This window comes from Grampus griseus (assembly GCF_964374135.1).
Source record: "Grampus griseus genome assembly, chromosome: 7".
Taxonomy (NCBI): domain Eukaryota; kingdom Metazoa; phylum Chordata; class Mammalia; order Artiodactyla; family Delphinidae; genus Grampus; species Grampus griseus.
Window position 1 is genome coordinate 39,139,283 of NC_139001.1, and position 15,498 is coordinate 39,154,780.

Sequence of the window (15,498 nt, forward strand, 5' to 3'; positions counted from 1 at the left end):
TCAGGATGTTTATTCAGTCAAGCAAATTATCCCCAAAACTGATTTCGAGCTGGTCTTTTTTATTTTTATGGGATCTCAGATTAATACTAATAATAGTTAATCATTTTATAGTGCTTACTGTATGGGAGCACTGTTCTGAATGCTTTATGTATAACAGTGTGATGCTTATGACAGTCCTATGAAGTGAGGGTGCTAATTATTACCATTTTACAGCTAAAAGACTCAGACACAGAAAGATTAAGTCATTTACTCAAGGTCAGCTAGTACAATTTCAAGCCAGCACTCAAAGCCAAGCAGTCTGACTCCCACTAGTTTGGCTCCAGAATTTGTGTTCTGAACCACTACGTGATATTCTTTCTAGATTCTAAACATGGGATAGGACCTAGAAGGCAGATAACCAGAGATGCTGGGTTGGGAGTGGGGGGCGGGAAGCTAAAAGAACCAGATTAGGAGGATGAAATAGTGTGCTGTCACTGATGGAAGAGTTCATGGAACTTCTACCTCTGGTCTACTGTAAGATGACATTTACTCATAAGGCAGAAAGGACAAAGATTATTTTTTATGTCCATTTTACACGTTAATACCATTAAAATCAGTTGTTGCCTGAGCATGAAAGCATGTATACAGACATGAATAAGTAGGTTGTTAGGAACATCAGTGCCTGTAGTACACAACAGTCTGACAGCAGATTTATAGTGTCTTTTGGCTTTATTTAAACCTGATGGGCTGTGCCACATGAAGCAGTGGGCTCAGTCCAACAGAAAATGACTCAGAGCCGAGCAAATAAGTTTAAATACACTTGGGGTATCTTCTCAGTATGTAATTAAACAACCTCTTTCAATATCCTCCGACTCAGATTGGCAAGTACAGTTATAGTAATGGGTAAGCAGGAGTTCAGTGATTCTACATCGGGATTAACCACAATTCAGAGGCAATGAGATAGACCAGAACTGCAGGTCGGAGAGCAAGGTCACGATGACAAGACCTTTACCTTGTGTATTTAACCAAAATATCTTATGAAATGACAGGAGCCAGCATTGGAGCTGAGAATGTTACTTCTGCAGAGCCCTTTTGCTTATACTTAACTGCCAGACTCTCTTTAAAAAAAAAAAAAAAAATCTTTATTGGAGTATAATTGCTTTACAATGGTGTGTTAGTTTCTGCTGTATAACAAAGTGAATCAGCTATACATATACATATATCCCCATAGCTCCTCCCTCTTGCGTCTCCCTCTCACCCTCCCTATCCCACCCCCGTAGGTGGTCACAAAGCACAGAGCTGATCTCCCTGTGCTATGTGGCTGCTTCCCACTAGCTATCTATTTTACATTAGGTAGTGTATATATGTCCATGCCACTCTCTCACTTTGTCCCAGCTTACCCTTCCCCCTCCCTGTGTCCTCAGGTCCATTATCCTTTTTTTTTTTTGCAGTACGCAGGCCTCAGCAGCCATGGCTCATGGGCCATGTGGGATCTTCCCGGACTGGGGCACGAACCCGTGTCCCCTGCACCGGCAGGCGGACTCTCAACCACTGCGCCACCAGGGTCCATTCTCTATGTCTGCATCTTTATTCCTTTCCTGCCCCTAGGTTCTTCAGAACCATTTTTCTTTTTTTTTTTTTTTTTAGATTTCATATATATGTGTTAGCATATGGTTTTTGTTTTTCTCTTTCTGACTTACTTCACTCTGTATGACAGACTCTAGGTCCATCCACCTCACTACAAATAACTCAATTTCATTTCTTTTTATGGGTGAGTAATATTCCATTATATATATGTGCCACATCTTTATCCATTCATCTGTTGATGGACCCTTAGGTTGCTTCCATGTCCTGGCTATTGTAAATAGAGCTGCAGTGAACATTGTGGTACATGACTCTTTTTGAATTATGGTTTTCTCAGGGTATATGCCCTTTTCTCCACACCCTCTCCAGCATTTATTGTGTGTAGACTTTTTGATGATGGCCATTCTGACTGGTGTGAGGTGATACCTCATTGTAGTTTCGATTTGCATTTCTCTAATGATTAGTGATGTTGAGCATCCTTTCATGTGTTTGTTGCCAACCTGTATATCTTCTTTTTTTTTTTAACATCTTTATTGCAGTATAATTGCTTTACAGTGGTGTGTTAGTTTCTGCTTTATATGTATATCTTCTTTGGAGAAATGTCTGTTTAGGTCTTCTGCCCATTTTTGGATTGGGTTTTTTGTTTTTTGGCTATTGAGCTGCATGAACTGCTTGTAAATTTTGGAGATGAATCCTTTGTCAGTTGCTTCATTTGCAAATCTTTTCTTCCCTTCTGAGGGTTGTCTTTTCGTCTTGTTTATGGTTTCCTTTGCTGTGCAAAAGCTTTTACGTTTCATTAGGTCCCATTTATTTATTTTTGTTTTTATTTCCATTACTCTAGGAGGTGGGTCAAAAAGGATCTTGCTGTGATTTATGTCATAGAGTGTTCTGCCTGTGTTTTTCTCTAAGAGTTTTATAGTGTGCCAGACTCTCTTTTGAATAAGAAAATCGTTTCAACCTAAAATATTGTGAAACTAGAAATGGAAAGGCTGAATTCCACAATGTCTCCTTGAAAATGGATCCCACTTATCTTTATTTGTTTAATAAAAGGGCAACGACCATTAGATTTCAAACGGTGTTTGTGAAAACTCTAAGGAAAAGTGGTAAAAAGGAAAAAAAGCTAAGTTATATAATTATATAATTACAAATAAATAACACCCTTTTGCTCTTAATTCTCAATATCAGTTGGATATTACTTTTAAAACAAACCCCCCCAGTTATGTGATTTTGGTGTGTGAGAAATAGGTATAGGAATGTTTGTGTGTGAGAAATAGGTATAGGAATGTTTGTGTTACTAAATTATTTTTCTTACATTTTTGAAGGGCTGAGATTCTTTTTGGGGGGGGGGGTTTCGGTGGAGGCACAGCTCTTGTTAGAAAATAGGAATGGTTGAGTTTATAGTATATTGTATGCACATCAAAATACAAATAGAAATCAGCATATGATTCTTTAAATGCAATGGAAATAGATATTTCAGTAGTTTGGGCCGAACGTTCATTACCTTCTTTGTTCTCTGTAATTTGTTTTATATACTTAGTTGTAAACCTAATGTTTGGGGATCATGATAAAAGATTACTATATTGGCATATCCCTTTTTTTGCTAGCATATAATTAACACTTACCAACATTTAATTTTTTTATTGCACAACTTCATAGGAATGTGTTAGGTAGCATTAAAAATCTCACTAGAAACTTAAGTAGAAGTAACAGTCAATATTTATAGAATAGAGCCAATATAGACACTAGAAAATATAAAATCTGAAATAAGACTAAACACAATTCCCACGGACTGGAAAAGTATGAGATATATTCATTTATATTCTAATAGTGCTTGTTCTCTCTCAACACACACACACACACACACATTCATTTATTCTGAGGATTTAAAGGGTTTTCCCAGAAAATATAGATTCATTTGCATGGTGTCACTATAAAATAAAAAATAAAAATTGAAATGAAATTCCCCTTCCCTGCTTCCAGTGTGAATCCCTAAAGTCTGCCTTATCGCCATAACTCTTCCAACTGCTTAGAGGAGATGAGTTTATTTTCTTTGTCCTCTTGGTTCAAGGAAAAAAAACTCTATCTCTGCTTTTGGCAACCACTGGGCACCAGAGTTATTACCAAATATATTTTGTGGCGAAAGCAAAAACCAGATTTCGTCCTCCTGGGCTTTGATGCCCGTCATCACTTGACCACCCCCACCCCCAACATGAACGCTTTTTCTCCCTCTGTCTGTATCATCTGCTCTTCCCCTGACCCCCAGGCAGCACAATGTGCAGCTTGTTTGCTTCCTCCAGACCCTCTTTTGCCTCTGAACATTGTACATGACCTTCTACCTTCTACCAATTGCTTTTCTCCTGAAACTCCATTCCCATGCTTGTTATCATCGCTTCAATAAATCTCATGGGGAGAAGAATCATAGTCAAAATAGCAAAGTATCAATAGTGCTCATTCTTATAAAGTTTTCTTTAGGAGATTTCCTATCCAGCAATTCTTAGATTTTTATGAGGATTTCTTTTCTTTTATGAGGATTTCTGATTCATAGTTTGGATTCTTTCCAGTCTCGTTCAGCAGAGTCTGGTGCAAAATCATCGGATGAAGTAGTATATGAGGTCGCTGGTGACATCTTGGGTAAACTTCCAAACAACTTCAATGTGGAGTCTGCAATGAGGAGATACCCAACCACTTACACTCAGAGCATGAACACGGTGCTTGTCCAAGAGATGGGACGGTTCAATAAGTTGCTGCAGACCATAAGAGAATCATGCATTAACATCCAGAAAGCAATCAAGGTAAGGGGAAGTACAGCAAGGAAAAATCATTGAAATAAACATCATTCATTTACTCAGCAAATATTTATTGGGCACAGCTTCCGTGAAAGCACTGTTCTTGGTTCCAGAGATAGAAAAAAAAAAATCCCCACCCTTAAAAAGTGTATCGAATTCTGGGGCTGACAGTTAATAAATGTGTAAATGAGTATAGAATGTGGTACATATAGCGATCGTTTGTTGGATGGAACATATGCTAAGAAGGCATAAAATGTTAAGGAGTAAGACAAAGCTTCTGCTCTCATAGAGCTTACTTCTTAGGGAGACAAACAATTAAAAAATGAACAAATAAATTTATTTTTTTCAGTCATTGGTAAGTTCAGTGGAAAAAAATAAAATGGAATAAGGATGTAGAGAATGATGGGTGGGAAACTCAGTCATTTGGGGTCAGGCCGCTCTGAAGAGAGAGACCTGATGGGAGGGACAAGCCATGGAACGTTTGGGCAGAGGGTCCAGCCAGCATGAAGGCCCTGAGAAAACCAGCTTGGCATGGTCCAGGTGCACAGTAGGGAAGGCTGGCTTGTCTAGAGTAGAGTGAGCACGAGGGAAATGGTAGGACAGAGAGAGGAAGGCATGGGCTTCATGATGGCCTTCTCGGCCAAGGTTAGGATCTTCAATATTATCCTAAAGTGTAAAGGTAAAGGGAGACCTTCAGAGGGATTTAAGTGATGAAATGAAATGATCTATTTTATATTTTTAAAGTTTGCTCTGGCCGCTGCAGAAAGGATTGTAGGGAAACAAGAGCACAGGCAGAACCCAATTATGTGATTGCAGTAGTCCAGCTGAGTTGGTTTCTTGTAGCAGTGGAGGTGGAGAAGAGTGGTTGGATATGAGTTATTATGGAGAGAGGAGTCTGCCCGGCTGGCTGTGGTATAATCTGGCTGGTTTGGCTAAGAAGTATTCAGTGTCTTGTGTTTCTCCTTAACCTGGTCCTCCCTGTATCCTTCCTGGAAGATGAAGGCCTGGCTTTCCGCATTCTGGGAGATAAAAGGGGAAACAGGCCTCAGGGAGCTCAGCAACCAATACACATGAATTCACTTAATTCCTGATTTCAGTATGGGAATTCTGACCCCACCTGAGCCTGGCATCCCCTCCACTGTAGGGATGTCTTCATTTTCCTTTCCAGGTTTCATTCAAGGTGAATAAGGTACAGTTTTGTGGGAGAAGACCCAGGAATCTATTTTTTAAGCCAGATTTCAACAATCTTCATTTAGCACCACCCTCCTCTCCTCCCTTTCAGCTAGGGCCATCAGTTCCAAATATTGATACTTTGAGTATCCTAGTGTATATCTAGTCGATTCTTAACTTTCCCGTCTGCCAGTTTCTCCTGACTACTAAGTCAACTACCAACAGTCCACATGCTTTCTAGCTCCCAATATTGCCTTGCCTTTTCCTATTTTTCCTGCACTTGTAGGCTTTTTTTTTTTTTTTTTTTTTTTAGCCACGCCGTGTGGCATGCAGGATCTTAGTTCCCTGACCAGGGATCGAACCCGCGCCCCCTGCAGTGGAAGTGCAGAATCTTAACCACTGGACTGCCAGGGAAGTCCCTAGGCTTGTGCTTCTAACAAATAAATTCCTTTACTGTTGTTTCAGGGTTTGGGGAAGGAGGCAAATGAAATGTGGATGTTTAATCCATTAAATTTTCTCTAAAATCTTTTCCATATGTTAGTTGGAATTATATTGTCAACTATGAAGAAAACAGAAATGATGATGGCAACTGGCCCAATTGCAGGATCAAATAAAAATTTCAAGGGCCTCAAAGTGTTACCATCTCTTAGGATCTTCAATTTTATTCTAAAGTGTAAAGGTAAAGTGTAAAAGTAAAAAACCCTTCGGAGGGTTTTAAGCAATGAAATGAAATGATCTATTTTACATTTCAAAATGGGATAAGATCAATTAGACTTAATAGTTGCAGTCCAGGATGTCTTAACCTTTCAAGGCACTTTGTATCATTTTCCTCATTTTATATTTATCACTATCCTTTTAAGAAAGCAGGACAGCGATATATTCATTGTCCATTTAATGGACAAGTAAACTAAGTCAAAGTTAGGCTGTGATTTAATAGCTAGTGAGAAGCCAAGTGTTGAGATCTTCCAGGGTGGAAAAAATGGGTAAAGGGGGTCAAAAGTTTTCAATTACAAAATAAATAAGTTATGGAGATGTAATGTACAGCTTGGTGACTATAGTTAATAATAGTGTATTGCACATTTGAAAGTTGCTAAGAGAGTAGATGTTAAAAGTCCTCATCACACACACAAAATGCTGTAACTATGTATGATGATGGATGTTAACTAGACCTACTGTGATGATCACTTCACAGTATATACAAATATTGAATCATTATGTCATACATCTAAAACTAATGTTGTATGTCAATTATATTTCAAGAAAAGAAATTTTCCATTAAAGTTTGATTAGATTACAATTGTTAATATTTTTCTAAGGAATAATTCAAAGACTCCACAACTTGTGAGCAAAAGAAAGTATCTTTTCTTTTTTTGCTATATGACTCAATTAATCATAATTGTAAACAAATACAATTATAAAATTATTCATAACCTAGAATACAGTTGTGTTAAACAATGGTTAAATGCGTTTCAGGGGCTTGTAGTGATGTCTACAGATCTTGAGGAAGTGGTTAGCAGCATTCTGAATGTCAAAATTCCAGGAATGTGGATGGGTAAATCATACCCAAGCCTCAAACCACTTGGGAGCTATGTGAATGACTTCCTTGCAAGACTAAAGTTTTTGCAGGTGAGTTCATCCAAATGCTCATATATTAAGTTTCTTCTGATTTCATCTTCTTCATCAGGTTGCCTAACGTAATAAGTATGACTCTAGTTTTTCTGTGCATCCCAGGCACAAATGACCACTCCCCAATATTGCATATAGTTTGTGTAACTGTTACATGGAATTGTCAAAATACTAACATTGGAAGTAGAACCTCTGAAAGCTTCTTTAGGAGCAGGTGCTTGTGTTCAGTGAAGTTAGACATTCAAGCCAAGGACATTTGAAGAGGGAAAAGGACTGGCTATGTTGATATTTCCATTAAATATTTAGTTTTAAAAGAGATTCCTACAGCACAGCATCTTAGAAAGCCAGACAAGCTACTAGTAAGGAGAATTATTTCTTCCTTGTCCAGCACCCCTCCAGGTCGTGAAATCACTAGATTACTGTTTCAGCCCAAGTCAGTAATAACCTCAAAGGCTAATTGTCTTGGAAATGTAGAGTGGGCAGAAGCCTGCCTCCTAATTATCTGGCAATGTTGGTGCTTAACTATGTTATTATTAACAACTATATTTCTTAGAAGTATTGATTAATTCCCTAGGTACTATACATAATACATCAAAAATTGCCTGTGAGGAGATTTCTCCGGGGATAAAATGACAAAACACCCCTTCCATAATATAGGCCTTCTTTGATACTAGACTTGGTACTGAAGGATTAAGATTGTTCTTGAAAAGTGAAGACTCTACCTTGGATTCTTATAGGGGAAAGTTCTTCAAATTCACTTCTTCAGACTGACTTCTATAATTTACTATTAGAGTCAGTAACTCAACTACTTGTTATAATATATGATATGAACGGAATATCCAGATATCTTGATATTTATAAAGATCTTAAGCTCTCACTACCCTGTATCTTCTGGAAGTTCCTGTTACAATATTATGTCTTCGTATGTTAGATTCACTGTATTTTGGTGAAGTAGAAGGGAAGACTTCAAAAGGAATATTCTACCGGGTACTAATAACCAGAGAGGAAAAAAAGTGAAAGAAACATTATCGTCTGACCAGACCTTGTAGGGAGATCTTCTTTTATTCAATTAAACAACATGATGTAGCGTGCAATAATGTATATTAGAAACTCACTATTGTATGGAGCTCTTCTGAAGGAATCACTGGGCATGTATAAAACAGACATTTGTATCTACATTCACACACATTATGATTCATATCATTGCATGAGCTGGTGCAATGGATACGAAATTGAAGTCAGAACGAACGCTGGATATGTTGCCTATTTTTCAAACTTTGATAGTATGACTTTTTATTCCTCAAAGTGTTAGTTTATTTGTTAGTTTACCTAGAAGATAATAGGCGGAGTGTTTGTGGCAAATTGTACTAAGCCATGTTGCATTCAAAGTTGAAAGACCCTGTTGTCAGGACACTTGTGCTTTGACACCACAGCAATGGTACGAGGTTGGCCCTCCCCCAGTGTTCTGGCTTTCTGGCTTCTTCTTCACACAAGCCTTCCTGACTGGCGCCCAGCAGAACTATGCCAGGAAATACACCATCCCTATTGATCTTCTTGGGTTTGACTATGAAGTGATGGAAGACAAAGAATACAACCATGCTCCGGAAGATGGTAAGTGCAGCGATGGAATGAGTTGGCTTATATTTCAACACTGAACAAAAATGTAACATTCTTGCTCACTTTACCCAGCTGCTAAAAATTTAATCATCATGTATGTAACTTACCCTCAGATGGTTAAGGAAAAACAATTTTGTGAAGAGACAGAGTGAGCAAGAGAGAGCAAGAGTAAGAAAATAAATGGGGATGAAATTAATCTGAGGAAGGAGTAGATGTCCCTTGCATTGTTTTCGTTTTACAAAATTGTGTAATTTTGAAGTTATTTCTAAAAAAAGTTAGGTAGAAAGGAGTCATCAAATTAACAATACATGGGATAATCAACCACAGTCTTATGGTGACCTTGGGGAATTAAGGCAGCACAACATTAAAAAGAAGGATCTCTTGGTCCCTCGAAGAGCACACCTTTGCAGACTCCTAAAATATGTGTTCTTTCCTGTTATATACATCCTTCCAAAACTTAATACAGTTAATAGCTAATATGAGCATATGTTCTGTGATTGAAACATTGTGAGGAAATTTATTTTCTTAATCATTTGTCTTTTTAATACTCAGTGGCTACCCTAATGTTTTATTTCAAATTTAATGGAAGGGGCCACTACCTTTCAAAAGTATTATTTTAAAAATACTATCGATTTCTAATTTTACCAAAATGGTGTTGTCTTTAAATGACAATTTCTAAATGACCAATAATGTGCCCTGGTTTTACTAATGTGTCAAAGATAATCCTGCTTCCTTATTCATCACTGAATGGTGAATTCACTGGCTCGCTCTGTTAGACACTGGGGAATATCAACAGTGAAGACTGTAGGCAGGATCTTGACCCTCAACTAATCTGTACTCTGGTGGAAGATACTAACAAGTAGATGTGTCATCACAACAGCGTGTCATCATCCTATTACTGCGCTGGGTGGTTTTACTTTACCTTGACTGTCAGAAATCTCAAGGAGGGTCATAACACTATGAAGCAGTCCTACTACTGTTCCCTGGAAGAGTTGCTTTCCCACTTTCAAAGCAACCACGTATGCCTTCTTTGTCCTGCCCCTTGCCCCCGCATCTCACCTCATCCTTCATTGAAAAAATAAGCAGCCATCAGAATAGGGCTTTTAGCACAACCGAATCCATAAACCTGTTGACTGCTGCACCCTCTGGTAGTTCAGATCCACAATGATAGTCCAGCTCTCATTTTTTTCCTCCTGCCAAGGGTTTTTATCCTTCAGTTGTACCCTCTGTTTCTAGAATCAGCAGTTATCTCCCTCACTACTGGATAATTCCTACCAGCATGCAACCAGAATCTCTCATCTTACAACAAATCAACAAATGCCACTTGTCTAAATATCCGTATCCCCTCAGCTACTGTCCCATAATCTCTGCTCCCCTTTGCAGCACAATTCTCGTGCCGTCTCCAGCTTCTCACTCCCTCTTTCCTGTCTACCTTTCATCCTCTCCAGTCAACTGATGCTCTTCAGAATTACTAATGACTTCCATGTTGACATATCCCATGAATTCTTTTCTGTCTTCATCTTAACCTCTTAGCAGTCTTTACCAGTTGACAACTTCTTCTTTCTAGAGACATTCTTCTCATTTTGTTTCTAAGTCATCACCCTCTCCTGATTTTCCCTTTCTTACTGGACACATTCATGCTTTTTGCTAGCTATTCCTCCTCTCAATGTTGGATTTCCCAAGGACCCCAAATGCATTTCTCTTTTCTAATTGCATCCTCTCCCCAAGTGACCTCATACTTTTTTTTTTTTTTTTTTTTTTTTTTTGCGGTAGGCGGGCCTCTCACTGTTGTGGCCTCTCCCGTTGTGGAGCACAGGCTCCGGACGCGCAGGCTCAGCGGCCATGGCTCACGGGCCCAGCCGCTCCACGGCATGTGGGATCTTCCCGGACCGGGGCACGAACCCGTGTCCCCTGCATCGGCAGGCGGACTCTCAACCACTGCGCCACCAGGGAAGCCCGACCTCATACTTTTTGTGTCTTTAAATATTACCTCCTGGATTATATCTTCCAGATTTGAATGTCCAGTGTAAATCTTTCCTCTAAAATCCAGACCTCTGTATCCAACTGCCTGCCTGACATCTCCACTTCTGCTTTCTCCTGGAAATGTAAAACTTATAATGAATTGCGACAAATGGCACCACTGTCCAGCCAGAAACCCATGGCTTCTTCGTTCTTCTGCTCCCTCACATACTCACATCACATGCAGTTGCTCATCTACAATGCTGCTGCCACCTCCATTTTTTTTTTTTTTTTTTTTTGTGGTATGCGGGCCTCTCACTGCTGTGGCCTCTCCCGTTGCAGCACACAGGCTCCGGACGTGCAGGCTCAGCGGCCATGGCTCACGTGGCTAGCCGCTCCGCGGCATGTGGGATCTTCCCGGACCGGGGCACGAACCCGCGTCCCCTGCATCGGCAGGCGGACTCTCAACCACTGCGCCACCAGCGAAGCCCTGCCACCTCCATCTTTATTCAGACTTTTGCTCTAGCCTCTTATCTTCCTACAAGTGTTACACTCTTATAATCCTTCATTTCTACAGAAGCCACAGAAGTTTTTTAAAAATGTAAACAGATCATGTCACCACTAAGCCCCCATTGAAATTCAGACGACTAAGTAAGTTAATAATGACATTTTCCCTTTGTAGCTAGAATAAACTCTAAACCCCTTACCATGACTATGAGGCCAGGCACATTCTAGCCACTGTCCACCTCTGGAGCCCATCCTGTGCCACCCCACACAGGGCACACTGGACCTTCTCACAATTCCTAGATCACCTCAAGCTCTTTTCTCTTTGGGATCTTTGTAGTACTATTCCTAAGCAGACTTAGCATGGTGGGCGCTCCTCAAACTTCAGGTCTGAGCATATGTTATAGTTCATCAGAAAGCACTTCCTTATGGTTTGACATAAATATACTACCATGTGTAAAATAGATAGCTAGTGGGAACCTGCTGTATAGCACAGGGAGCTCAGCTCAGGGCTCTGTGATGGCCTAGATGGGTGGGATGGTGGGGGAGGGAGGTCCAAGAGGAAGGGGATATGTGTATGTGTATAGCTGGTTCACTTCGCTGTGCAGCAGAAAACTAATACAACATTGTAAAGCAATTATTTGCTTTACAAATAATTGAAGAGTGAGGGCTATCTATTGAAGCCCTCACTCCACCTTGTTAGCCTCTCTTACAACTTTGCTTATTAACTTCAAAACATTAATCACACTCTGTAATTATTTCATTTCCTTCCTTGTTTTTTTTTTTTTTTTTTTTTTTTTTTTTTTTTGCGGCATGCGGGCCTCTCACTGTTGTGGCCTCTCCCGTTGCGGAGCACAGGCTCCGGACGTGCAGGCTCAGCGGCCATGGTGCACGGGCCCAGCCACTCCGCGGCATGTGGGATCTTCCCGGACCAGGGCACGAACCCGTGTCCCCTGCATCGGCAGGCAGACTCTCAACCACTGAGCCACCAGGGAAGCCCAAGGAAAGTTTTCTTGAAGAGCTGTGGCTGATTCTTAAGTATTTAAATCAGATGGAATAATTTTTTTCCCTCAATTTTCCTTATATCATTATGATAAAAGGCAGAAGATGGCATTTGAATTGAAGTCTGAGTAGTATATGCTGCCCATCAAAGTTATGTTTTTGAACTCAGTTAAAAGAGAAGTTAAAAAAGCATTACCTGAAGTTTATAAACTAGTTAATATCTAAGATTAAACTCTTGAATTTCCAATTGTTATATATAAACTCAGATGTTGTACAAGGTACTTGCTATTTCCGTTTACACTGAGTTACTAATTTAACCCACAACTGCTCTTATTAAAGATCCAAATTTATTAAAATCCAAAATTATCTTGAAAACAGTGGAGCAGGTATAAAGCACAACTTATTTAAAGATCAATAAAGACCATTTAGTGTTCCAAGATCCCATAGTAGAGTAGCCATCAGTTAAATAAACCAGTTTACTGAATACCAAAGAATCAGCCCAGGGTTGATTTACAGTAGCTGATAGAGGTTCACTAAATCATGAATTTTATTAATTTTATACACACAAACATCTTCCCCCAAATACAGATATCCACAGCTTAGCCTTTTTGTCATTCTAGCTTTTTCCTTCGTGCTTAGCAAATTACCAGAAAGAAAAGGAGATTCCATGGAATGATTTGGAGCAATGGAATTTTTCCCAAGGAACAATTTCTCATGGGACCCTAAGGGAAGGAACACAGATCCGACCTGAGAACAACTGGGGCTAGAAGCACAGTTTCTTTCTCACCTCTACCAGTCCACAGTCTGTCTCCTCATACAAACTTCAGGATGTGCCTGGTTCTGGGGCTCATAAAGAAGTCAACCTCATTTACCTAATGTTAAATTAAACATCATGGGAAAAGCTACTCCTTTTTAAAAATTTTTATTTCATATTGGAGTATAGTTGATTAACAATATGTTAGCTTCGGGTGTACAGCAAAGTGATTCAGTTATACATATACATGTATCTATTCTTTCTCAAATTCTTTTCCCATTTAGGTTATTACAGAGTATTGAGCAGAGTTCCCTGTGCTGTACAGTAGGTCCTTGTTGGTTATCTACTTTAAATATAGCAGTGTGTACACGCCATTCCCAAACTCTCAGTCTATCCCTCCTCCCCCACCCTTCTCCCCCCAGTAACCATAAGTTCATTCTCTTAAGTCTGTGAGACTGTTTCTGTTTTGTAACTAAGTTCATTTGTATCATTTTTTAATAGATTTCACATATAAGTGATATCATACGATATTTGTCTGACTTACTTCACTTAAAATGATAATCTCCAGCTCCATACATGTTGCTGCAAATGGCATTATTTCATTCTTTTTAGTGGCTGAGTAATATTCTAGTGTTTATATGTACCACATTCATCTGTTGATGGACATTTAGGTTGCTTCCATGTCTTGGCTTTTGTAAACAGTGCTGCAGTGAACATTGGGGTGCATGTATACTTTCAAACCATGTTTTTCTCTGGATATATGCCTAGGAGTGCGATTGCTGGACCATATGGTAGCTCTATTTTTAGTTTCTTAAGTAACCTCCATACTGTTCTCCGTAGTGGCTGTATCAATTTACATTCCCACCAACAGTGCAGGAGGGTTCCTTTTTCTCCACACCCTCTCCAGCATTTATTGTTTGTAGATTTTTTGATGATGGTCATTCTGACTGGTGTGAGGTGATATCTCATTGTAGTTTTGATTTGCATTTCTCTAATAATTAGCAAGGTTGAATATTTTTTCATGTGCCTCTTGGCTATCTGTATGCCTTCTTTGGAGAAATGTCTATTTAGTTCTTCTGCCCATTTTTTGATTGGGTTGTTTGTTTTTATATTGAGCCACATAAGCTCCTTGTAAATTTTGGAGACTAATCCTTTGTCAGTCACATCGTTTGCAAATATTTTCTCCCATTCTGTGGGTTGTCTTTTTGTTTTATGGTTTCCTTTGCTGTGCAAAACTTTTGAATTTAATTAGGTCCCACTGGTTTATTTTTGTTTTTATTTCCATTACTCTTGGAGACAAATTGAAAAAGATCTTGCTGTGATTTATGTCATAGAGTGTTCTGCCTATGTTTTCCACTAAGAGTTTTATAGCATCTGGTATTACATTTAGATCTTTAATCCATTATGAGTTTATTGTTGCATATGGTATTAAAGTGTTTTAATTTCATTTTTTACATGTAGCTGTCCAGTTTTCCCAGCAGCATTTATTGAAGAGACTGTCTTTTCTCCATTGTATAGTCTTGCCTCCTTTATCGTAGATTGACCATAGGTGCGTGAGTTTATTTCTGGGCTTTCTGTCCTGTTCCATTGATCTATTTGTTTTTGTTTCAGTACCACACTGTTTTGATGCCTGTAGCTTTGTAGTATAGTCTGAGCCAGGGAGCCTGATTCCTCCAGCTCTGTTTTTCTTTCTCAAGATTGCTTTGGTTATTCCGGGTCTTTTGTGGGGTGTTGTGTATTTTGGGGTCATGAGAAAAGCTACTCTTTTTTTTTTTTTTTTTTAAGTTGGTGGTTCTATAGCCAATTCAATACAATATTCTGTATTGAGTTGAGCATTATTATTATTATTTTTTTAGATGTTGGGGTAGGAGTTTATTAATTTATTTTTGCTGTGTTGGGTCTTCATTTCTGTGTGAGGGCTATCTCTAGTTGTGGCAAGCAGGGGCCACTCTTCATCGCTATGCGCGGGCCTCTCACTATCGCAGCCTCTCTCGTTGTGGAGCTCCAGACGCGCAGGCTCAGTAGTTGTGGCTCACGGGCCTAGTTGCTCCGCGGCATGTGGGATCCTCCCAGACCAGGGCTCGAACCCGTGTCCCCTGCATTAGCAGGCAGACTCTCAACCACTGCGCCACCAGGGAAGCCCCAGCTACTCACTCTTAAAGTGACTTTTAAAGTGGCCACAATGCCATTGTAAATCTATCTAGTGTTAGTGTCATACATTCTAGATGTGTTTGCCTAAGATTCATCTTATCTGAACTACTGGGCACTACAGGGTGACTCAGAGTCATCAACAGGGAGAGCACTACAAAGCAGGAAGGGGACAGGAAGGAGTGAACGAGAGGGCCTGGGGATGCTGTGGCCACCACCCTGTGCTGACCATGGCTCACAGAGGCAAAGGTGTGACACAGAGCAAGAGCACCTGTGAAACAGGACCCAGTTAGTATCTCCTGTCATTTTGTATTTTGTGTTTTCCAAAAGGCCCTTATTGACCATGAGAAACAAAAACATATTTGATTG

At 39.6% G+C, this 15,498-nt stretch overlaps 1 protein-coding gene across 1 annotated transcript in view; it reads left to right on the plus strand.

The window, feature by feature from the left end:
* The window catches only part of DNAH7 (dynein axonemal heavy chain 7), a gene marked incomplete at both ends in the record, with an annotated part of 244,845 nt that overhangs the window by 225,211 nt on the left and 4,136 nt on the right, over nt 1-15,498 (plus strand). The window contains 3 exons of the mRNA XM_082658909.1: nt 4,125-4,355; nt 6,993-7,145; nt 8,579-8,756. Of these exons, the coding sequence (XP_082515035.1) occupies nt 4,125-4,355; nt 6,993-7,145; nt 8,579-8,756 (562 nt within the window). The remainder of the gene's footprint in view (nt 1-4,124; nt 4,356-6,992; nt 7,146-8,578; nt 8,757-15,498) is intronic.